Source organism: Tiliqua scincoides, chromosome 2 (genome assembly GCF_035046505.1).
Source record: "Tiliqua scincoides isolate rTilSci1 chromosome 2, rTilSci1.hap2, whole genome shotgun sequence".
Taxonomy (NCBI): Eukaryota; Metazoa; Chordata; class Lepidosauria; order Squamata; family Scincidae; genus Tiliqua; species Tiliqua scincoides.
Genome location: NC_089822.1, coordinates 21,202,590 through 21,227,819, shown reverse-complemented (window position 1 = coordinate 21,227,819; position 25,230 = coordinate 21,202,590). Strand labels below are relative to the sequence as shown.

The 25,230-nt window shown below is 45.5% G+C and overlaps 1 protein-coding gene and 1 pseudogene across 1 annotated transcript in view; both read right to left on the bottom strand.

Annotated features, from left to right (window-relative positions):
* ITGA1 (integrin subunit alpha 1) overlaps positions 1–25,230 on the bottom strand; it is a 91,437-nt gene that overhangs the window by 41,612 nt on the left and 24,595 nt on the right. Inside the window, exons 2-9 of the mRNA XM_066613849.1 lie at positions 22,310–22,430; positions 21,911–22,023; positions 18,647–18,735; positions 16,519–16,633; positions 8,037–8,164; positions 5,526–5,674; positions 4,671–4,821; positions 2,086–2,251 (exon numbers count right to left, since the gene is read on the bottom strand). Of these exons, the coding sequence (XP_066469946.1) occupies positions 2,086–2,251; positions 4,671–4,821; positions 5,526–5,674; positions 8,037–8,164; positions 16,519–16,633; positions 18,647–18,735; positions 21,911–22,023; positions 22,310–22,430 (1,032 nt within the window). The remainder of the gene's footprint in view (positions 1–2,085; positions 2,252–4,670; positions 4,822–5,525; positions 5,675–8,036; positions 8,165–16,518; positions 16,634–18,646; positions 18,736–21,910; positions 22,024–22,309; positions 22,431–25,230) is intronic.
* LOC136642947 (5S ribosomal RNA) lies at positions 15,705–15,821 on the bottom strand (annotated as a pseudogene).

The following is a 25,230-nucleotide window of genomic DNA, read 5'->3' as shown; positions in this document are numbered from 1 at the left end:
CCTTTTGCTGGTTTTTAAGCAGTTGACAAGGTCCTTGAAGGCAGATACCGCTGCCCGAACGGCCCCTCCTAACCGAGGAGTTAAGTCAGATAGAGGTTAAAAGAGAAGATGTTTCAGACCTCATTGATAAATTAAAGATCAATAAGTCACCGGGCCCTGATGGCATCCACCCAAGGGTTATTAAGGAATTGAAGAATGAAGTTGCAGATCTCTTGACTAAGGTATGCAACTTGTCCCTCAGAACGGCCACGGTGCCAGAAGATTGGAGGATAGCAAATGTCACGCCTATTTTTACAAAGGGAAAGAGGGGGGACCCGGGAAACTATAGGCCGGTCAGCCTAACATCCATACCGGGTAAGATGGTGGAATGCCTCATCAAAGATAGGATCTCAAAACACATAGACGGACAGGCCTTGCTGAGGGAGAGTCAGCATGGCTTCTGTAAGGGTAAGTCTTGCCTCACAAACCTTATAGAATTCTTTGAAAAGGTCAACAGGCATGTGGATGCGGGAGAACCCGTGGACATTATATATCTGGACTTTCAGAAGGCGTTTGACACGGTCCCTCACCAAAGGCTACTGAAAAAACTCCACAGTCAGGGAATTAGAGGACAGGTCCTCTCCTGGATTGAGAACTGGTTGGAGGCCAGGAAGCAGAGAGTGGGTGTCAATGGGCAATTTTCACAATGGAGAGAGGTGAAAAGCGGTGTGCCCCAAGGATCTGTCCTGGGACCGGTGCTTTTCAACCTCTTCATAAATGACCTGGAGACAGGATTGAGCAGTGAAGTGGCTAAGTTTGCAGATGACACCAAACTTTTCCGAGTGGTAAAGACCAGAAGTGCTTGTGAGGAGCTCCAGAAGGATCTCTCCAGACTGGCAGAATGGGCAGCAAAATGGCAGATGCGCTTCAATGTCAGTAAGTGTAAAGTCATGCACATTGGGGCAAAAAATCAAAACTTTAGATATAGGCTGATGGGTTCTGAGCTGTCTGTGACAGATCAGGAGAGAGATCTTGGGGTGGTGGTGGACAGGTCGATGAAAGTGTCGACCCAATGTGCGGCGGCAGTGAAGAAGGCCAATTCTATGCTTGGGATCATTAGGAAGGGTATTGAGAACAAAACGGTTAGTATTATAATGCCGTTGTACAAATCGATGGTAAGGCCACACCTGGAGTATTGTGTCCAGTTCTGGTCGCCGCATCTCAAAAAAGACATAGTGGAAATGGAAAAGGTGCAAAAGAGAGCGACTAAGATGATTACGGGGCTGGGGCACCTTCCTTATGAGGAAAGGCTACGGCGTTTGGGCCTCTTCAGCCTAGAAAAGAGACGCTTGAGGGGGGACATGATTGAGACATACAAAATTATGCAGGGGATGGACAGAGTGGATAGGGAGATGCTCTTTACACTCTCACATAATACCAGAACCAGGGGACATCCACTCAAATTGAGTGTTGGGCGGGTTAGGACAGACAAAAGAAAATATTTCTTTACTCAGCGCGTGGTCGGTCTGTGGAACTCCTTGCCGCAGGATGTGGTGCTGGCGTCTAGCCTAGACGCCTTTAAAAGGGGATTGGATGAGTTTCTGGAGGAAAAATCCATTATGGGGTACAAGCCATGATGTGTATGCGCAACCTCCTGATTTTAGGAATGGGTTAAGTCAGAATGCCAGATGTAGGGGAGAGCACCAGGATGAGGTCTCTTGTTATCTGGTGCGCTCCCTGGGGCATTTGGTGGGCCGCTGTGAGATACAGGAAGCTGGACTAGATGGGCCTATGGCCTGATCCAGTGGGGCTGTTCTTATGTTCTTATGTAAGGGCCTGCCTCTGGCCCTTCAGCAGTTCCTTGTCTGCAGTTCCAGGTTGTCCAAAACATCACTGACTGGCATGCCAATCCTGGCTAATAGCATGTGACTCATCTTTGGCATGATGGGGAGACACAAAGCATCAACCATTGCAGACAGGTTTAAGAAGGGGAACCCCCAAATTTCCCTATCTTGGTTAAGGTGCATAATGGAAGAATTCATTGATATGCAAAACTTTCTCTAAGAATTAAGAAAACTGGAAAGTAAAAATGGAAACTAATCATACCTTCGAGGGCAAATATTCTTTCTCCCAGAGCTTCAACAATCGTAACCAGAGCTAATTCATCTGAGACATTGAAGAAATGCTTCTCAGTTGGTTCACTTGCAATTGATTTGATTTCTTCAACAAATTTTTCAGTGCTTAGATTCCCTCTGCTGTAGTGGCCAAGAATCTATGGTGTTAAAAACAAAACAAAGCATGGAAGATATATTTGTGTGAGTATTCTGGAAAGACATTTTTCCATAGATCAGAGCTGAGAGGGTGGAAAATGTGCCAGGAAAAGGCAGGCACCATTGCCCTGGGAAGTCGTCCATGAAGAATACACAACACAAACTGATTCCAATCAGATGGACCAACTTGCTGAGATCAAGCCAGAGCTTTCAAGTTTCCATTCAGCCTGTGAAGATCAGAAGTTGACTCGGTGACAACCCTCTGGAAATGTCCTACCAAGCATGCAGTGAACAGAAATATGGATCAGCTTTCACAGATCACAGGAAGATGTGTCAAACATGCAGAATGCCACACATGCAAGCTAACTATAACTTTTAATTATCACGCCACTAACAGTTGTAACTGTGGGAAACAATGTGATTGCCCTAGAAATAATCTATAGAATGCATGTGAAAATATACTGTATAGATGCTTCATTGTGTGCACTGAGACTGAGAGCAGCCTGAGGTTAAACATACGTATCATCTTCCCCAATAGGAGTTTAATTTTGCCTAAATGGGAGATTTCCCTGACATATGTGCTAACCCCAGAGTTGTTTATAGTCTGTGTGCCATAGACGTATTTGAAAATGGTGTTACAGTATTAATTTTACTCAGAAGTAAGCCCACTGTGTCCGGGAAGACTTAGGGCCTGATCCTTTTGGGCCAGCACCAGCCCTAAACCGGCGTCGAGTGTTGCGAATCTGCTATAAATCATGCCTACGGCACTCACCGTTGGGCAGGCGCTGGCTCACTGTGAGCTTGTGCCAAGCCACACCGGGTGGAGGCCAGTCGCACACCGCCTGGAGCTCCAGAGTGCCTGGCAGCGGAGTGGTAAGTCAGGGCAGGGTGAAGTGTTCTGGAGCAGGGGGAGGGCAGGGGGAAGATGAGGTGGGAGTGGGGTGGGAGGGAGCAGAGATGGTGGCAGGCTCTGCCACCATATCCTAAACCCCCTCCCTCCCCCCCAATAGCAGGTGCAGCTCCGAGGAGACCCTGTGGAGTTGCCACTACAAGCGGTAAGGGAACAGGAGTTCCCTTACCCTTAGGGGAACTGGCGTTGCTTCCCTGCCCCATTGGATGCAGCAGTCGCCATTTTGGCACTGCTGCAGCCCTGGGCACTGGGAAGCATAGGACTGGCTGCCCAACTGTAATCCTATCTCACCCATCAGAACAAACACCTCTAGCATAATCTGTAGTTCTTAAAAGCCTCTGATCCTATGCCATATGGTTACATCAAGGCTAAACAATCAGCAGTGAGTTGCCTGATCTTGCAGCAACAACATTCCCAAAAACATTCTTTGCTGTCAGAGGTCAAAGGGAAATCAGAGCAGACGGAAATCAGAGCAGAGGTCAAAGGGAAATCAGCCTTGCAAATAATGCTTTAAAAATGAAAGTAGTCGGTAAATTGCATTTTAGATAAAACCTGGAACAAATAGAAAGCTGTCCAACATTCCATAGTCAATGGGGGCACAACGAACCTGCTCAGTCTGCATCAGGGTGTGTCTCCCCCCCCCCATTCTTTTCAAATGTATTTATTACTGCACACTTAGTGAGCTCTTTGAATATGTAGAAACCACTATCTTCCTCTGTTTATGACGTCTTATGAATGTAGGAGGTTGCCCTATACTAGCTTATTATTGTCATCCTGGAATGGCAACAACCCTCCAACGTCTCAGACAGGAATATTTCTCTGTCTAAGCTGGACACTGAACCTGGGAACTTCTGTATAAAAGGCCCCTGCTCTTCCTGCTCCTCCCTAGCTCATTTTGCCTACAAACTGATAGCAACACAACTACTCAAATTTACTATTAATACGCAGATGGTTGCAACCCAGAGCCGCCTTCAGACGTTTATCCACACATTCCCTGGCTGCATATGGGGCAGAGGGTAGGAAGATAAGTCCCATCCCTGCTCTGACATGTTTACAAAGCCCCTTACCACCTCACATGTTCAGTTTCTGTCTACAGTAACAAATGCTATAGGGAGAATTTCTCCCTGTATTTGCCAGGGTAGTGCTCATTCGTAGCTACAAACGCAGAATGCTGAGGGTAGGACTTTACTAGGGCATCAGCATGGCAGTGGGGTTTACTGGTCTCCCACCATGTGATTTGGGAATGCATGGATACCCATATGAAGGGGACCCAGAATGTTATTTGCAGACGTCTTTGAGGATAGGAAGATAAGATGCTCTCATAAATGTGGTCCCTGGGCATGGTCTAAAGGCACATGGTACAATAACTTTGCTGAAGTTAAGCAGGTCTGCATCTGATCAGTGCCTGGATGGGAGGCCTCCTAAGAATGATGCCTTGATGTCTATGGAAGACCGGCAGACTATAAATGAAACAGATATGATTTAGGTTTTTCTGTTAGCTCTTCACTTACAGCAATAGAAAATCTCTGAATAGTTTCATTTTCACAATTTTCAATCACATCGTTTAAACGAAAGTTGTCATGAGATTCTCCATCAGTCACAACCACCATCACTTTCTGTACACCTCTTCGTGCCCCACAAGCTTCTGTAAAAGCTTCCTTCCTAAAGTGACAGAAAAAGAGAGAGAAGCGAAACAAGAAGCAGCTGAAAACATCTGTGAACTAAGGTGTGTCGCCAATAACAGCAAAAATCATGTATTAGTAATTAGCAAAAACAATACTTAACATTTAACATTCTGTTTAATAACGAATGTGGCATACATTAACTATTCAGTGAAGCTTAGTACGACTTATGTACCACCAACAAAATTCTATCGGTTGTATCTCAAGTTTAATTAGTTATGACTAAGGACAAAGGTTAGTCACGACTAGCGAAATTTAGGATAGCACCCTATGTGGTATATAGGTGATCAGGAAGCAGATCATGGCGGCTCGTGTCAGCAGTGGTCTGGGAGGGAGGCAGTACCCAATGGCAGACTCGGCATAAAACACATCCCAAATCCACTGCCCCCCTTGGACCCCTCACAATCTGCCACTGATGCAGCCTTGTTCAGCTCATCCTCATAGATGGGCAGGCAGAGTGTGGATTGATGACAAGAGACACCAATTTTCTTGGGAAAATCCAAGATAGTGGCTCCCAGAAATTGTCAAGTATAACACCTTTACAGCCCAATCCTATCCACACCTTCCTGGGAGTAAGCCCCATTGACTCTAATGGGACTTACTTCTGCGTAGACATGCATAGGATGGAGCTGTTACTCTGCCACTGATTTCATAATTTATAATTGATATAATTGATAAACCTACCTTGCTGTATCAATTCCAAGGGCTGTCATAGTTTGGCGTCCTCCTCTCTGGACAATTTTCTGTGCTGCATCAAGCACTTCCTCTGTCGTTGTGTATGTGTTGAGGTTAAACTCGTGGGTTACATTTTCTCCATACTGAACAATTCCAACCTGAAATACAGCATTTTCTGATTATAATCCTTTCAAAACGGATGTTGTTGAGCAATTAGAGGGCAGGATTTAAAAAACAAAGTTTCTTTGGCAAGTGGTGTTGTCACCCCCCCCCCCCGCTGTGCACGACACCATCGTTTTATATATCAATTGATGTGAGTGATTTTAAAAAAAGAAGATGCTTGTGGTGATTTAAAAACAGCCTTGCTGACCTTTGCGATGTATGATAAGAGACACTAAGAAGACAATCCATCAATCAGTTGTCCTCCAAGAGCTTACAAAGGCACTTCACTCAGCCCCTCCCTTCACCAATGCAAAATGATCACCTTTCTTTCACATGCTCAGGGGGAAGGGAGGGGTCTCCTGGAGAGAGAAGGATTGATGGATTGTCAGTCAGGGCCCCCCCCCCTCTCTCTCTCTCTCTCTCTCTCATTAAGGAGGCTATTGTTAAAGGACTGTTCAGTTTTTAAAACTGATTTTAAAGGGGTGCATTTTCCCCTTCTCCAGGGATCAGCACATTCCTTCTCATTTGCAGGGGGCATTCATGTTGAGTCAAATCCGTGTATAAAAAATCTGTGTATAAATAGGCTGGTCCTGTATTCTGTCCTTATGGGAGCAATCCTAACCAACTTTCCAGCACTGACCTAGCCACATGCAACCCCAAGGTAAGGTAACAAACACGCCCTAACCTTGAGGAGGCCCCCTTGACTGCTTCCCCACTGCAGGATGCAGTGCACGCCACATTGGCACAGCCATGTCAGTGCTGGAAAGTTGGTTAGGATTGCGTCCTTTACCACATACAAATACATCTCTCTTCCCTCTTCAATGCTAACCACGTGCATAATGTCTGCACAAAATTTATCATGGTACTCTTTATCAGCGTCTGCAAAACAGCTTCTTCAAACCCTGATTTTAAATTCTGGTTTTACTTCTATGAAATGCATTCAATTAATTTATTACTTGTCTTCCATACAGGCCATGCAGAAAGGGAGTCATAATTAAAATAATTGAATAAGTGTGTTAGGAAAGACCTCAGGAGTAATAGGCACAAGTTCTGCTAAAATAAATGAGAACAGTTTTCAAATGCTGGGCTATGTTCCTAGTGGATGACTGTATATAAGATGAAAGACTGGTGCCCACAAGCATCTAACTCAGAACAGCTGCTTGTCTGTGGGTGGATGTGCACATATATGCATGTAGGGCTACTTTTGGGGTTCGGCACATGGCAAGCAAGCCATCTGACAGCTGCTGCACACAAGGCAAACCAGAAGCCAGTTTCGTGATGAAAACTGAGTGAATGCTGTTTATAATGACATGTTCAATTCATCACATCCACACATGGTGGGAAGCCACTATTGGCAACAGCTGCCCACTACAAGAGCTATATGTATGTGCACTCGTCACAGACTGCACATGAGAGTCGCTTATTTTTCTGCCAATTTCCCTAGCAAAAATGGTATGAAACAAAAAAGAGAAGTGACTTTTCCAAAAGAGATCCTTTTTCTTTGCTCTAGTGTCATGGGAGATGCTTGATGAAAGTTGATCACTCAGCTTTTCAGTAGCATTTTTCAAGTTTATATTTCACTTTGATATTTAGAGTGCAGTTCAGCTCTGTTCAGAGAGATAACACACCCTGATCAAGTGCATTTATCTCTAACTTGTCTATTACTAAACACCTGGTAACATTCACAGTCCAGTTCTACTTAATGCCCCACATAGCAATGCAGCTACATCAACAGAGCATCCACTGTATTCTGAGGGGGAGATCTGGCCTTCGGAGGCCTTCTTGCCAGCCTGATGGGTTTACTTGCACTTGTGCCAGCTGTATAGCTGGTGCAAGTCCACATGGATATGCAAAGGCAGATCGGACACAGGAAGGAGGCTAGGATTCAGCGGATGCCGCCACCACCAAACCCAGCCTTTCCTAGATTCGATTTATCCTCCTCCACATCCCCATCACCCCCCTGTTCTGCCCAACCCCCTCCTGGCCTGTCCCACTCTCTCCCCACCACTTTCTTACCCGCTATGTAGTCTTACTGGAGGCAGCAAGCATCCCCAGTCTGTTGGACCTGGCCACAGGTCCAGCAAGCATCCCCTACTTGGACCTGGCCAGAGCAGCTAGGCTGCTTTCTCTGGTGTATCACATTTACAACAGCCAGAAGGCACATGCATTCCAGCAGCATAACTAAAGAATAGGATTGGGCTGTCAGAGAATGAAGACGGATAATACCTTTACAGTTTTAATCTTGGTGTATTTTTTTATAGGAGGACCCGTCTGAATGTTTAGCAGCCCAATTATACAGTACACTCCCCTTCCCCGCACTACAAACAAAATGAAAAAGCTAATTCTTCTTCACCATACCTGTGTTTGCTGGGGACCGATGTTCATTTTTTCAAGCAGACTGTTCAAAAAGTCTGTGACACTGTGCCATGGATAAATACTATTGGATCCATCCAGAACGATGACAATATCCAGCTGATTCTTGCATTCTGCAACATGAGTTGCATAATTTAATAAGGAAGCGTCCAATAATTCTTCATGATATTAATAGCATAAATATAACATTTTTGAGCTACAACTGATACCATAGTGCTTTCTGTGAAAAAAGCGTCTCTTCAATGTCACAAGAAATTCTGTCCAGGAGAGTATTCTAAAATCAAAGCTCTGTTTCCTATGCTTGTCTACCTAGAAATAAGCTCCATGGAATTCAATGGGACTTGTTTGCAGATGAGTTTGTATAGGATTACAGCTTTTAGTGTAGTGCAATGTTGATACTGTGAATGTTTGACAGTTCATTTTGCCATCCTGATACCATCACCTTCTCTGAAGTAACAGTTGGGAGGAAGGAGCTGTTCAGTTGCTGTACTTGGAGTTAATGCAAACAGCAGCTTGGCAATCCTGTTAGCAGACAAGAGAGTGGGACTGATAGGGTCAAAGGAAAAACGAATATCCATTTGCTCTGATTCATAGGTTCCATTTTGATGCATGCCCAGGGTGATCAGACAATCTCTTTTTCCAGGACTTGTCCTCTTTTTTAGCCTTGTGTCCTGGAAAAGAACTTAAATGTCCTCCTTTTCCCTGTGAGTGGGCCCCTGCAGGCAGTGCATAGTCTTCTTGTAATTAATAAATTATATATAATAAATTATATGTAATATAGTTTTAAATTTAATAATGTGTTTAACTACATGGTATCAATATACAAGTGTTTTTGGCTTTATTTTGTCATATCCTACATTTTTCTTGGATGTCCTATATTTTGGGGTGCCTTGCCCTCTTTTGTGGTTATGATATCTGGTTACCCTGTGCATGCCACCATAATAAACACCACTCACAAACTTGGACAATAAAATAGTTAATACAGGGTTGGGTAGGCTTCATAAAGGTATGGTTAATTTAAAAGGCAACATGTGAAAGGGCATCCTGTGTTGTCTGGACTCTGGGGATGATGGGGTGGAATGGTAACAACTTTGTTAAGGTTTCTGTCTGATATAAATGCAGACTCACTATCAGAGGTGATGTTATATGCCAATGCATGTGTCACAAGAACTGGCACACTGCAGATGGGAAGAGGGAGTGTGAGAGGAACCATGGCTACATGATTAGGAACATAATGTTTGCATGCTAATCCAGGCCACATGCTTTATGAATGCAAAAGTGTTTTTAAGATTAAAGAATATCCTCAATTGTAATTTCTAATAATTAAAAATAAAATATGAGGTTTAAAGAGTCTGTACTGGATTAGCCATAAAGATCTGAAATATTTGCCATAAAGATCTTTCCTAAAGACTGGTTCATCCATTGCTTTTTAGTCATCTTGGCTATTCTAGTGCGTGTGCTTTCACAAACACATGACCTGTGGTTACTGCCTGGCAAATTTGTCTCATTTCAGAAGCTGAGAGGGAAGAAAATTATGCCTCCTAGAAATTATAGCCAATATCCATAAACAGGCTCTCATATTACACTGGCATATGCAGAAATGGATGGGATGGCTCACATGTGTAATAAAAAAGTGTAAAATCTGACCTGAGCCCAAGGGGAAAAATCTGTTTCAGGCACAGGGAGAATGACTGGCAAAGTAAAGAAAGATGGTCAGTCTGGTATTACTTAGACTTGTCCTCAGCTAGGGAGCAAAAAAATGAAGGGAAAAGGAACAAATAAAACCACATGTGACAGGATGCCCTCAAAAAGGGATCACTGGGAAGTAAAATAATTCACAAAAGTTTTTTACAGACGGCTTCACTGGTTTTTAGCTCTAGTGAGAAGTACAAAGGATGGAACACTTTGGCTCCTGGACTGCAAAACTAGGACAAGGTGGGCCTCTGTTTTGGATCTTGTCTTGCAGACCAGCAAAGCACATGATGAGAAAGGTCAGGGAGAAGCCTGGAAATTGTCCAAATCTCCCTCTGATGTTTAAGTAGGTAGATTAACTGCCCACTTCTACTCCCCCCCCCCCGCACACTGAAGCATGCAACTGCACCATGGAAAATATTTTTGCCTTATCTCTGCGTAGGTCCTTTGATGTCCTATGGGTCTCCTTGAGCCTATGCCAGTTATATGGCTGGCATACGTCCAAGGATAATCAGAGGGCAAGGCAAACTAAAAAGTGGGGGATAAGATCTAATTCATGTGACTGCCACCAGATCCACCCTCTTCGTCATCGGACATGCCCCCAGGTGCTGCCCCAAAATTTCCTGTTACTCCTGCTCCCTGCTTGCTGTCTACCCCTACCACCAATGTACCTTTGCCAACAGTGGTTGGGTGTTCTGATGGCACATGCATGCAGTCACCAGCCATTCATGCTGGCGCCCTATTGCGTGCTCTGTTGCTGCTTCTGTACCATCAATGGAGACAGCCTTTTGCTGATGGAACACTAATTCCAGTGGCATCACCAGGGGGTTGTGGCCCACACCGGGTGACACGGGAGAGGTGACACCACTACTGGCCAAAATTCAATGGGTAATTTAATGCAGAATGCAATAAACTGCACTGAAGTAGCTGCATTCTATCAAAAGTTATAGCCAAATGACCAGAAAAGGACAACTTCCTTATGTAGCAAAAAGTGAATTTCTAAAACCTTAACTGACCAATGAGACCGATTGTTCTGTGAGCTAATGAGGTATTATTCTAACACTACATGGGGGCCAAGAATAGGCCCTCAGTTTGGCTGTACTTGTCGTAAGAGGCGACTAAACAGCCACCGGGTAGATGGGACTCGTCAGCCTAGGAAGGCAGCTCATCTAAGAGAAGGAAACTCTGATCCCAAACCTCCACTGCCTTGTGGCTACATCCAGTTCTGGAAAAGGCTTCAGGAGTCAACCTCGAGGCAAAATCAGGAGCCGGAGTCCCTTAGGCAGTTCATGGCTGAACACAGTCACGTTCTGGCAACTCCTGCGACGCCGCTGGAACCAACCGTATTGGCTTCTGCCTTTCCATTGGACCATTCCAGCGACGTGGAGAGGGGGGATTTGCTGCATGGGTAACAGCCTATCCTCCATACCTTCTTTACCCAGGCTTCGCGCACTGGAGAGGACACTCCAACTTCGCCATACGGCGTCGGCACAACACGGGAAGCAGCAGTTTACCGGTTATAAGTCTTCGCTCGATTGGTGTAGAGCATGACGCCAGGGGCTGCTTCCGACGGTGGGAGAGATCATTGCATCTCATTGGGCAGCTACCGCCCGCCTTAAGCTGGGCAGTCCCCAGCCAGTAAGGTGTTGCCTCGCCACGGTCCGTTAACCTCATGGGGTGCGTGGGGTTTAGGGTGAAAACCGACAAGCGGATCGACAACTCTGCACCATGCAACAGAAAACAGAAAACTACTGCCCTAAAGCTGGGCACCTGGAACGTTAGGACAATGACACCTGGCTTCTCTGATGACCTGCAAGAAATAGACGACGCACGCAAAACAGCTGTCATCGACATGGAGCTGAGCAGACTGCAGATGGACATCGTCGCCCTTCAAGAGACTAGGCTGCCAGATTCCGGATCTGTCAAGGAGAGAAATTTCTCATTTTTCTGGCAGGGAAAACCACCAAACGAAACCAGGGAACATGGTGTTGGCTTTGCGGTCAGAAATACCCTGCTGAAATCCATCATCCCACCTACTGTGGGAAGTGAAAGAATTTTGTCCCTGCAGCTCCAGTCATCAGCAGGACCTATCACTCTCATCAGTGCTTATGCACCGACTCTGTCGTCTCCAGCAGAAGCCAAAGACAAATTCTATGATGACCTGGCCACCACTGTCAAGAAAATCCCTGTAAAAGAGCCATTGTTCATCCTCGGCGATTTCAATGCTAGAGTTGGTGCTGATAACAGTTCATGGCCCACTTGCTTAGGTCAGTTTGGCACTGGGAGGATGAACGAAAATGGCCAACGCCTGCTAGAGTTTTGCTGTCATCACGGTCTCTGTGTCAGCAACACATTCTTCAACACAAAGCCCCAACATAGAGTCTCTTGGAGACATCCAAGATCAAAGCACTGGCACCAGCTCGACCTGATCCTCACCAGACGCTCCAGCCTTCCCAGCATCAAGATCACACGCAGTTATCATGGTGCTGCCTGCGACACTGACCACTCCCTGGTGTGCAGCAGAGTGAAACTGCAAACAAAGCGACTGTATCACACGAAAAAGGAAGGAAGACCTCGCATTGATACCAGCAAGACCCGGGATCAGAGAAAAGTGGAGGAATTTGCACAAGCGCTTGAGGAATCTCTTCCAGGCCCGGCCGATGCAAACGCATCCAACAGATGGGAACATTTCAAGAATACCGTTTACAACACCGCCTTGTCCATATTCGGCAAGAAGACCAACAAGGCGGCAGACTGGTTTGAAGCCCACTCTGAGGAGTTGACACCAGTCATTGAGGAAAAGAGGAGAGCTCAAGCAGCATACAAGGTCTGTCCCAGTGAGCGCAACCTGCAGGTCCTCCGAACTGCTCGCAGCAAAGTCCAACAGACTGCCAGGAGATGTGCTAACGACTACTGGCTCCAGCTCTGTTCCGAGATACAGATAGCAGCTGACACGGGCAACATCAAGGGGATGTATGATGGTATCAAGCAGGCCCTAGGTCCAACACAGAAGAAAATTGCCCCTCTGAAGTCTGCCACAGGCGAGGTCATCCAGGATCGGGCGCAGCAGATGGAACGCTGGGTGCAGCACTACTCTGAGCTATATTCCAGAGAAAATGTAGTCACCGAAGAAGCACTGAACAACATTGAGTGCCTGCCTGTGCTGGAAGAGCTTGACAGTGAACCAACCCTAGAAGAACTTCACGTGGCCCTGGACTCCCTTGCCTTTGGCAAGGCACCTGGAAAAGACAGCATCCCTGCTGAAGTCCTAAAATGCTGCAAAGAGATCATCGTCACTGAGCTGCATGAAATCCTCTGTCTCTGCTGGAGAGAAGGTGGAGTACCTCAAGACATGAGGGATGCAAACATCATCACGCTGTACAAGAACAAAGGTGACAGGGGTGACTGCAACAACTACCGCGGCATCTCTCTCCTTAGCGTTGTAGGAAAGCTGTTTGCCCGAGTTGTACTAAAGAGGCTCCAGGTACTTGCAGAGAGCGTCTATCCAGAATCGCAGTGTGGATTCCGAGCCAACAGGTCCACCACTGATATGGTATTCTCCCTTAGACAACTGCAGGAGAAATGCAGGGAACAACGACAGCCACTCTTTATAGCCTTCATAGATCTCACAAAGGCTTTCGACCTGGTCAGCAGAGACGGCCTCTTCAAGATTCTCCCCAAGATTGGATGTCCACCCAGGCTCCTCAGCATCATCAGATCCTTCCACAAGGACATGAAGGGCACTGTTGTCTTCGATGGCTCCACATCAGACCCTTTTGACATCCGAAGCGGAGTGAAGCAGGGCTGTGTTCTTGCACCAACCTTGTTTGGGATTTTCTTCGCTGTCCTGCTGAAGCAGGCCTTTGGAACTGCAACAGAAGGCATCTATCTCCGGACCAGATCAGACGGAAAGCTCTTCAACCTCTCCAGACTGAGAGCAAAATCCAAAGTCCAGCTGAAATGTCTGCGTGACTTCCTCTTTGCCGACGATGCAGCTGTCACTACCCACTCTGCCAAAGATCTCCAGCAGCTCATGGATCGTTTTAGCAAGGCCTGCCAAGATTTTGGACTGACAATCAGCCTGAAGAAAACACAGGTCATGGTTCAGGATGTGGACTCACCTCCCTGCATTACAATCTCTGAGCATGAACTGGAGGTTGTCCATGACTTTGTGTACCTTGGCTCAACGATCTCCGACACTCATTCTCTCGATGCCGAGCTAAACAGGCGCATCGGTAAAGCAGCTACCACGTTTTCCAGACTCACAAAGAGAGTCTGGTCCAACAAGAAGCTGACGGAACATACCAAGATCCAGGTCTACAGAGCTTGCGTCCTGAGTACACTTCTGTACTGCAGCGAGTCATGGACTCTTCGCCCACAACAGGAGAGGAAACTGAGCGCTTTCCACATGCGCTGCCTCCGACGCATCCTCGGCATCACCTGGCAGGACAAAGTTCCAAACAACACAGTCCTGGAACGTGCTGGAATCCCTAGCATGTATTCACTGCTGAAACAGAGACGCCTGCGTTGGCTTGGTCATGTCGTGAGAATGGATGATGGCCGGATCCCAAAGGATCTCCTCTATGGAGAACTCGTGCAAGGAAAGCGCCCTACAGGTAGACCACAGCTGCGATACAAGGACATCTGCAAGAGGGATCTGAAGGCCTTAGGGATGGACCTCAACAAGTGGGAAACCCTGGCCTCTGAGCGGCCCGCTTGGAGGCAGGCTGTGCAGCATGGCCTTTCCCAGTTTGAAGAGACACTTTGCCAACAGTCTGAGGCTAAGAGGCAAAGAAGGAAGGCCCATAGCCAGGGAGACAGACCAGGGACAGACTGCACTTGCTCCCGGTGTGGAAGGGATTGTCACTCCCGGATTGGCCTTTTCAGCCACACTAGATGCTGTGCCAGAACCACCTTTCAGAGCGCGATACCATAGTCTTTCGAGACTGAAGGTTGCCAATACTTATACATGGAACCAATAAGGTGTTAGTACAAGTCAGCTCTCATTTCCATTTATCAGAGCTAATACTAGAATTCTTATTCAGTTGTGTAAATGTCATCAAGTTGTTTTTGTTCGTTATTGATTTGTTGAGTAACCTGTAACATTATATATTAAAATAAAATAAAGTAAGTCAGTAAGGGCACAATCCTAACCAGGTCTACTCAGAAATAAGTCCTATTTTGTTCAATGGGGCTTACTCTCAGGAAAGTGTGGTTAGGATTGCAGCCTAAATTAATGAGGGCTGCACGAACCCTAAAGATGCCACTGCATTTCAGCTGTGCATACGATACTGTTATTCATTCTATATGGTTTGGTATGGAATGAGGTCCATCATGGGGGTGACGCAGTGAGCTCTTGCACCAGGTGACACCTCTAGTGACACCTCTGCCTAGTTCTGTCAGCAGAAGGAGCCCATAGGATTGGGCCCTGAGGCTGCAATTCTATGCACACTTTCCTGAGAGTAAGCCCCACTGAATACACTGTGATTTTCTTCTTGGTAAACGTGCATAGGATTGTGCTATAAGGCTTCTACAGTGCAGTGGCAATCAGGTCATATCTTGACAAACACTGGAGAGGATTTCCCTCTAGCCATAACCTTTCAATCTACAAATCTGATGAATGTTCATAGTATTATATGTGCATTATGAAACTCCCAGGCAAGCCCACATGTCACCTTCAGCTGTTGGCATAGATGGCAACTGTGTCCTATGATTGGGGATGCCAATGTACACCCTCAACTCCTCAACTGCATAGCATCTAGCTGGAGAGGTTTTCTGTCTCCAAAACTTGAATAGGACCTCTATCTGGGAGCTCTCAGTTATTGAAGTGAAGGTTACAAGAGTAGTGCATGAGGACATTTTAAACCAGTGGTTCTCAAACTGGTGGGTTGAGACCCACCAGCTTGTGTGTCACTGCCGTTGGTTGGTTGGCAACCTTCAGTCTCGAAAGACTATGGAATAAGCCTACAGCACCCGGTATTCCCAGGCGGTCTCCCATCCAAGTACTAACCAGGCCTGACCCTGCTTAGCTTCCAAGATCAGATGAGATTGGGCATGTGCAGGGTAACAGTTGCTGCCACTAGCCTCTTAAAGAGAGGCAGTTTTGTCATTCCCAGGATTACATTGCTAATGGGGGCAAAGGGGGGGGTGCTTTTACTTACAGATGGCTGCTGCAATGTCCAGGAGTTGCAAGGAGCTCCATGCAGCCATCCGCAGGGCTCCCCGAGTCTTAGAATGTTTTGCAATTGCAAACTGGAAGTGGTTTGTGATCACTTCTTTTCAACATTCTAAGACTTGGGGAGCCCTGCAGAGGGCGGCGTGGGGCTCCCCACAACTCCTGCAGCTTGCTGTACCCCTCAGTAAGTAAAAAACAACCCCCTTTGCCCCTGCTAGCGACACAATCCTGGGGATCACGTTGCTGCCTTCACCCCCTCCCTGCAAAGACTTACTTCAGGAAGTTTACTCCTGAGAAGTTTGAGAACCCCCGTTCATTTTCTTGCTCTAAAGAAACTCTTAGCTCATTGTGACTGTGTGAAAGGTTATTTTTAGCCTACTTGCTCGTGACATAGCATCCCAAACTCTGTTTATGCTAAAATGAATTCCAGAGGTAGCAAGCAGCTAAGTTATACGCGGACAATGATAACATTTACTTAACTTGGTAATGCTGGTAGCTTTGGAAAATAGTTTTTGCTCCTGGTTTGCCTTCGTGTATATATTTCTCTCTCTTGGTACGCTACTCACAACACATACAAGAACAGCCTCCTTAAAAACATACCGTGCACAGATGGAGCAATGGAGTTTACAACTTGAAACGTAGAGCTTACGTTGGAACAGATGCCGGTCGTGTAGTGCAAGCGCCCACACTTGTACGCATAAAGAGGCCCACATGCCTTCAAGAAGAAGAAAAGGTTACAATATCAATATTGTAAGCTATCTGGAAATAAGCTATCTGGAAATTTTTAATACTTCTTGCTATTTCTACATTGGCTCCAAAGCTGCTTGCTGAAGTAAAACATGACAGTGTAAAACGTGGGATGTCAATGTAAGGGGACGCTATTATGACAAGGGATTATCATAAACTGAATTACAGCAAGGGTTGCCAACCAGCAGCCCAAAAGCCAGCTGTAGCCCCAATAACATTTTCCTGTCCGACCTCATATCAACCCTACCACATTTTTATCAAGACAGGGTGAAACAAACTTTTTACTTCACATACTCTTTATGGGTCCCTTTAGGGAGAAGGGCAGGATATAAATAAAGTTTATTATTACTCCTCTCTTTGCACATGACTGGGGACACACGAGTCTACACAAGTCTGCTGGTGTGGTGTGGTTTTGCCCAAAGTGGAACTGACCATTGTGCAGAGGTCATTAGAACAGGGCAATAAAGAGAAAAGAAGGAAACAAAGGAAAGTGGCTTGAAAGGGAGATATCACATTGCCAGAAAATAAGGTTGGGGCAGACAAAAGGGGATCATTTTCCAGAAGTCAAAAATGACTTTGTGGTGAACATAAGGAGCCAAGATGTGTGAAGAATGATTGAGAGGAAGTTCAAAAATAGATGACGCGGGCAGTGTGTACAATAAGAACTGCAGTGACCTTGTCTGACCAGTGAACATTGTTGACCTGGTGCTTGAAGGCCTATATTCATGCCTTAATTTAAACAGGGTTTAAGTTTTAACTCAAGTTGTTGCAACCTATTGAATTAGACTCCATAATAACATCTGTCTCTGTTCAAGGAGAGTTGTTCAATGTAAAATTTTGTGCAACACAAGGTTCTTTTTCTGGATATTGTATGTGATATAGACATAGTAAGTAAATGTACATACTTGTATGGAATGCTGTGGTCAAGAATATGTGGTCCTAAGTGCAAAACCCTAACTTAGGTGGTGCCAGCTTTAATATGGCATATAATCACTCTAAAGCAGCTATTTTCAACCTTTTTCATCTCACAGCGCACTGACAAGAAGCTAAAACTGGCAAGGCACACCATCAGTTTTACACAATTGACGACACACCAGGTGGGGGATTATAACCCCTGCTAATTGGGTAAGAGGCACTTTTTCAAGTGGGTGCTCCTTTTTTTAGCAGGGGGAGAGTAACTGGCCCACCTCACCCCAGCACTGTCTGTTCTAGTGGCTGTCTGCTGGTATTCATTTGTATCTTTTTAGATTGTGAGCCCTTTTGGGACAGGGAGCCATTTAGTTATGTTATTTGATTTTTCTCTGTAAACCGCTTTGTGAACTTTTAGTTGAAAAGCGGTATATAAATACTGTTAATAATAATAATAATAATATTCCCATTTGCCCTATTAATAAATACAATAGGGCTAATAATTTAGTAGGGCAGCCCTCCTCCAAACTCTCACAGCACACCTGCAGACCATGTGTGGCATACCAAAGTACCATGGCATGCTGTTTGAAAATCGCTGCTCTAAAGAAAGGGAGGCATGTGTGACAATCATGTAAGGACCTGAACAATCAGATGATCAGTCATCAATCAGATATCGCGAGCCCATCCAGGGATGTAAGCCCTCCATGTGAGATTGCACCATGCTAACCTTACTCCCTGCTGATGATGCACATGCATAACCACCCTTTGCACGTTCAGTTTTTGTCTGCAGTGACAAGTTCTGAATGACGAGTGAGTTCTCCTCCTACCTTGTCGCTGCATACAAAGATGACTGCCTGGAGGGTCAGAGTAGGATTAGCGTGACAACACAATCCCAGGTGCCCTCTGCCCAGGCCTGCAAAGGTAGCATTTACATAGGGGTAAAGTGGTCTCCCGAAATATGAAAGTTGGTTATTGGTGTATTGGAACGGGGGCAGGTTTAGTCTGTATTGCATTAACAGAAATACAAATAATAAGCACATTATTTACACTGATGTAAAATGAATTTGCTCACCAAAAAACCCCCTTTTGGATTGGTGACTAAAGTTGTTCCAAGTGTCATGTTCTCCTTTACCTCGGCAACATTAGGAATGGATGTGTCCGCTATAAATAGAACAACATTTGAAGAATGTGGAAATGTGAAAACTAAATGTCAAATCGAGCAGTTAGTTTCTCTAACCTAAAACAGCCGCCCTCTTATATAAAACACAGATCATTTCTGGCTCCCTCCCCCTCCCTGTTTCCCCTTGATTAGGATTCTGATGAACATGTCAAAAGCCTGGCTTTTATCCCAGAAACTTCGTCTGGGACATTGTTTCTCATCCCTTTCTTGAACCTCAAAGAGGATGTCAAAACAGCAGGAGATAAGCATTGGCATAAAACTTTCTAGGAAGAAACATGTTCAACTTCTGTATGATTTCTTTGCTGTATGGGCAATTCATTTAATTAAAATGAAGAGATTGGAGGCTTATGTGGTATTCCAGTAGGAAGTTGGAAGAATTATGGGAAAGTATATGTATTAGAACTCACCCCCCCATTAGTTAACACACTCACAAATGTATTAGAACTCACTCTCCCCCCCCCCCCATTAGTTAAGTTGGAGACCTGCATAGGCACAGGCAAATCACCCAAACAGGCTTGTGAAGAGGGCAGGAGGGCCTGTGCTGGTGGGCAGTGGTGGAATGTCACCTGGAGATTTGGAGAAAAAACTTGGATTTTGGAGGAAAAACTGCATTCTTAATTAAGCCAAACATGAGGAAAATGGGCAGGATGAACTCATGCTTCATGCATTGGGGAATTCTGCAGACAAACAACTAAAGTGGATGGTTACGTACAGGCACAGATTAAAGGCATGTGGCTTTTGGGAAAAGGACAAAGTGGAATGTGAGCAAAGCTTCAGTTTCATGTCAGCGGAGGAAGAGAAAGGCTAAGCAGAAAGAACAGAGAGCGAGCCAATCTCTGGAACTGTGAAGTCCCAGGAGAGAAATTGTCATTTGATAATATAAACTGAAGTTTTTGAAGACTTAAAAAAATAAATGAATATGAACATGGGCCACATTATCTGAATTTGGGATTCCCACATTTCTGATCATGAATAAATGAAGTTGATAGAGTTGGGAGCAGAGGGCAGTGCAGCCCTCTAATGGAAGACAATTCTTATGCTGGGCGTTGTTGGGGTATCTCCAGTAATATGATATGCCAATTTTCAGGTGCTATGCCATTTTCTCCAGGTTATATGCCAATTTTCCCTAGCTGCAGTTGGGGAATAGCTGACCCAGTTCTGGAGATTATGATAACAAACAAGACTACAATGGAAAGGAGGAATTTGCAAGTCTTGTTGCATGAGTAGAACGCTTGTTCTCTAGATCAGCACTACTTAATGTTGTCCTCCGCTGTATCACTTCTCATGGTCTACCTATTAGAAGTACCACCAGAAGTTACTGGCAATGATGTCATTACCAGTTACTTCTGGATTAGGAGGCCAGATGCAATTGCAACAAACACTGGTAAGAGACTCAGAGCTTCTTCGAGTGCATGAAAAGTACAGGCTGGAGTTCTTCCTGTTGAGCCAACCCTCCTATTGCTGCTTGTCACATTGCACTGTTGGTTTTGCTGCCAGATGGTGGGGATCTGTGGGTCCTGCGAGTACCACCAGACATCACCTCAGGTACCACCGGTGGTACAAGTACTACAGATTGAGAAACACTGCTCTAGATTCCATTCAGAAAAAGAAAACCTGAAGACATGTACAAAGAAGAAAAGATGGCAGGGAAATTTGGGCCAAAATATCAGAGGAGCACAAGAAAACCCCTGCTGAATTAGGCCAAAGGCCTATCTAATCACATTTCCTTTTCTGCAAAGTGCCCAAACTGATTCTTTTGGGAAGCCCACAAGCAGGTGATAAAGACATACCCATCTCTTGCTCCCTTCTACTGCCTATTGCCTCTAAGCTGAAGGTAATGCATAGCCATCCTGACTGATACATGCATCATACACTCATTGTGACTGTCTGTATATGTGATAGAAAGCCTTATGTCCATTGATGGTGCTGTATAAGTAACAGCCTATTCCTATTGAAATCCCCTTCCCCTCGCTGATGCAGTGGGGCCAGCTCAGCTTGTGCTGTAGCCTGCAGGGGAATTTTGTAGCCTGGAGGACTCCTCAAGGTAAGGGAACATTTGTTTCCTTGCCCCAGGGAAAGCTCCAGCCATGGCAATGGGTCTACACAGACCTGTGCCTGCTAAATAGCTGGCCCAAGTCTGAGTGGATCTGTATCAGTGGCTCTGACCTGGGAAGGAGGATAGGATAGAGCATGCACTGTCATCACTGATTCCACCCACTTCCTGGACCTGATCCGCCAATCTCCCACCCTTCCACAAATGCAGAGACACAATAGGATTGTGCCATAAGTAAATAAATGACTAGAAGCTATGTATGGAAAGACGTCCTCCCAAAATCTATCTAATCAGTGAGTGATTTAAAGTGAGTGGCCATCACCCTATCATGTGGTAGCAAATTCCATGAATCATGCGTTGTGTAAAGAAGCAATTCCTTTTGTCCCACCTACATAGAGAAAACACTAGCACTGGCAAAGTGACAGCTGGTTTGATGGGTATATATCACACAACACCAACTGGAACCAGGGGACATCCAGTAAAATTGAGTGTTGCCAGAGTTAGAACAGATAAAAGAAAATATTTGTTTACCCAGCAGGTAATTAGTCTGTGCAACTCCTTGCCACAGGATGTGACGATGGCACCTGGCCTAGATACCTTTAAAAGGAAATTGGACAGATTTCTGCATATGTTCATCACAGGTTACAAGCCATGATGGGTATGGGCAACCTCCTGATTTTAGGAGTAGGTTACCTCAAAATGCCAGATGAAAAGGATTGGCACCAGGCTGCAGGTCTCTTGCTGCCCCTGAGGCATCTGGTGGGCCACTGTGAGATACAGGAAGTTGGACTAGATGGGTCTTTGGCCTGATACAGCAGGGCTCTTGTTTTTATGTATACTTCTGAAAAGCTTTCGCTCACTGTTTATAATCAGCATAGACTTTGTGAGAGGATGATTCTGGACTGACTCAGGAAGAATTTTCTGACATGACAACAGAACTGTAAAAAAATATACACGTTGCCTTAACCATCTCTATGTGTTGGACCTACTCTGAATTTTAAGGCTGCAGTGCTAAACACACTTTCCTGGGAATAAGTCCTATTGAATTTAATAGGATTTACTTTTGCATAGGCATTTGTAGGATTGCACTGTTAGTTTCTTACCTGGTAAGTTCAGTTTTACACATGGTAAACCATTGCCCTGTCCTACAGGGCATTTATAGACATCACCAGTTCTCTTCTGGGGCTGACCAGCTAAGGGTGAACCAATAAGCACCCTGAAACGTGAAAGAAAGCACAGTCATCTTCTGTACACAACATACCAGTTTCCCTGTTTTTGGAAGTTAAAATAACCTCCTGTTTTGAAGTTTTTGGAGGTTAAAATAAGTTTATTTTAATTCATTAAAATAAATAATTAATTAAAAATAAATTAGTTTAATAAAATGTCCGCTGCATAAAACAAAGATAACAGAGGGTAACAGACATATCAAGAACAGGAGATGGGGAAAGGCTTTTGCTGTTTATGTGTTTGAGAGGGGGCAGAATGCATAAAAATAAACGCACCATTTTCCTTCCTCATTTTCAAATTGCTGAACAGTATAGCCAAACATATCCTCCACTGGGCCACTGAAGGTCATTGTATCTTTCACATCCACATTGAATGTCACAGTGAGGTGCAGCAGAGCTGTTGAAAGAGCCAGAAATGACAAGCATGAATTACTGTGTCAGGATGGACGCAGGACAATTAGGGGCATTTCTGATCAGTAATTAATGGTGCCATCTTATCAGGCCCTTTATGACTTGTAACTTTATCCTAGTTACAGTGGTGTTGCACAGAGTGGGCCACAGGCAGCTGGCAGTGGTCTGCTCCAGAATCTGGCTCAGCATGGGACTGAAGGTAGGGTGGATGGAATGGAATGGGGGAGTGGATGGGATGGAGTGGAGACCGAGGAGGTAAGGAGATACATTGGGGTACAGTTGATTAAGAACATATTGAACTCCTTTTGGGTGAATGAAATATTTTTCCTTACTTCTTCCAAGCCTCTTGGCCATCGCCCCCCTCTCCACATAGCATTCAGTGCAGCCTGTTCTGGTATGATTGCATGCTATGGTGGGGGAAAGGATAGGATTGGGCTGTACAGTGGATTAATTGCCCAGGAGATGCATGCCACTATGCATAAAGCTTACTACATAAGGCTGCAATTCTATGCACACTGATGTGTTATTCTGGCCATAGGTTGCTGCAGAGTCAGTTTGCTATAGGGGTTAGAATGTTGGACTGGAACTGAAACCTGGATTCAAATTTCCACTCAGGCATAAAACACTGTAGAACTAGAGGTGCCTCTGGTGAGTAAGATAGGTTTACATCCTAAGTCTTACAGAACACAGGGCCCAATCCTATCCAGCTTTCCAGCACCGGTGCAACCCCTCGGTCAGGGAACAAACATTCCCTTATCTTGAGGAGGCCTCTATATGTGCCTCCCCACCACAGGATGCAGTGCACACCCCATTGGTATGGCTGCACCGGCACTGGAAAATTGGATAGGACTGGCCCACAATGCATTCACTTCTGAGTAAGGTAAATAACACATTTTCAAACACCTCTCTGTTATAACCTTGGCCAGGCATTATTTTCCAGCCTACCAAGCCTTACAGGGTTGTTGTGATAATAAAATGGGAGGCTGGAACTATGTAAACTGAACATCCTGAACACATTCTGAACATATTCCGATGAAGAGCAGAATAAAAATGTAACAGTTACATAAAGGAAGGCCTAACCTAGCATCCAGAAGTAAAGCAATGCAGCTGGAGAAGAACAGAATGAACTCCTCTTGGGTGAACAAACAGGAATGGAATCTGGAAAATTCAGACTCTGGTTTTGGAGTGATCCTGCTTAGGCTTTCATGCAGCCTGTTCTAGACAAGTTCATGAACTGAACATAATGTGCAACTCTGTGAACGGAAGTATAGACTCCGCTTGTACTTCTGGTTTTTCCTTCTGTGCACGGCCTTGTTGATCTGCACCCTTCTGAGTAATAATCTCTTGAAGTGGATGTGCTCCACAGTTCATGCTAAAGGAATCTATGCAACAGGAATGCAATTTAATGCAATCATTAGTTTCAGGAAACTCTGGTTTATTTACTAGGAATTTATGGTCGATCAGACAGGGGAACATGCATTCTGCTGGTGGAAGTGCTGCTGTGACAGTGGAAGTGTTACTGAGACAGCACGTGTAACAAGGCCACTTGCACACACGGTTGGTGGATGACACACGTGAGCCAATGGAGGATCCACCCACTGCCAGGGGGAAGAACAGGGAGTGTCTGGGTGGGGAGAGGTGTGGGCCAGAGGCAGAATGTGGGAGGGACAGGTGAATTTCGGCAACACCAGCATGCACCAGGATCGTATCTTCATTTCTTCCCCTATTTCTCCCTCTTACTCTCCTTGGTTCTGCACCAACAAAATGGCTACTACAGATATGAGGAGATCCATTGGGGATGTGGAGGCTTACCCCCATGTAAGTTCCCATATCTCAAGGAGGCCTCTGGGACTGCCCCCTTACAAGATACAGTGTTTGCTCAGTTAGCATGGCTGCATCGGAGGAGGAGGTTAGGATTAGGTATTACGAGGGGTATATCTTGAGTGGAGACTGACACATGCCCTGGCGCCACACCAGGGGGCACATGACTGCCCCCAAGCAGGGTGCCAGTGGCTTCACTGCACTCATCCTGGCTTCTATGAAGGCTCCAGAAACCAGGAGGAGGCGCACAAAGTCCCACCCTCAGGGAGAATGTTACTTATTGTTCTCCCTGAGGGTGAAGCATGGCTGGCTTCACATTGCCCTGTCCTGGCTTCTGTGAAGGCTGGGAATCTTCAAAGAAGCTTGGATGAGGCACATGAAGCCCCATCCTTGGGGAGAAGCCGGGTAGAGATGTCGTGATGTTGTGTGATGTCATTACATCACTGGACGCTAGGCACTGGTGTGAAGCATTACATCTCTGGGTACTACTCATCATGGTGTGTACACTTGTTTCTGGCAAAACCTGTTAGGGCACAGAGATGACCGTTCAACCAAAAACACTTTGTACACACAACACAGAAGCAATGCCTTTCTCAAGCTACTTGCAACTCTTTCACAACTGTTGTTTCCTCCAAACTTACGAGACCAGTGTTTCTCAACCACTAGTACTTGTACCACTAGTGGTACTTGAGGTGATGTCCAGTGGTACTCGCGGGACACCCAGGCCCCTGCTACGTGGCAGCGAGACCAGCAATGCAATATGATGAGCAGCAGTAGGAGGAACAGCTGGGCAGGCAAAGCTACAGTGTGTGCTTTTCACATGCTCAAACAACCCTCCCATCTGCCCTGATCCTCTTACTGGTGTTTGTCACATTGTGTCCGGCCTTCCAAAACTGGCAATGGCATAATCACCAGTTACTTCTGGTGGTACTTTCAATAGGTGAACCATGTGAAGTGGCACAGCA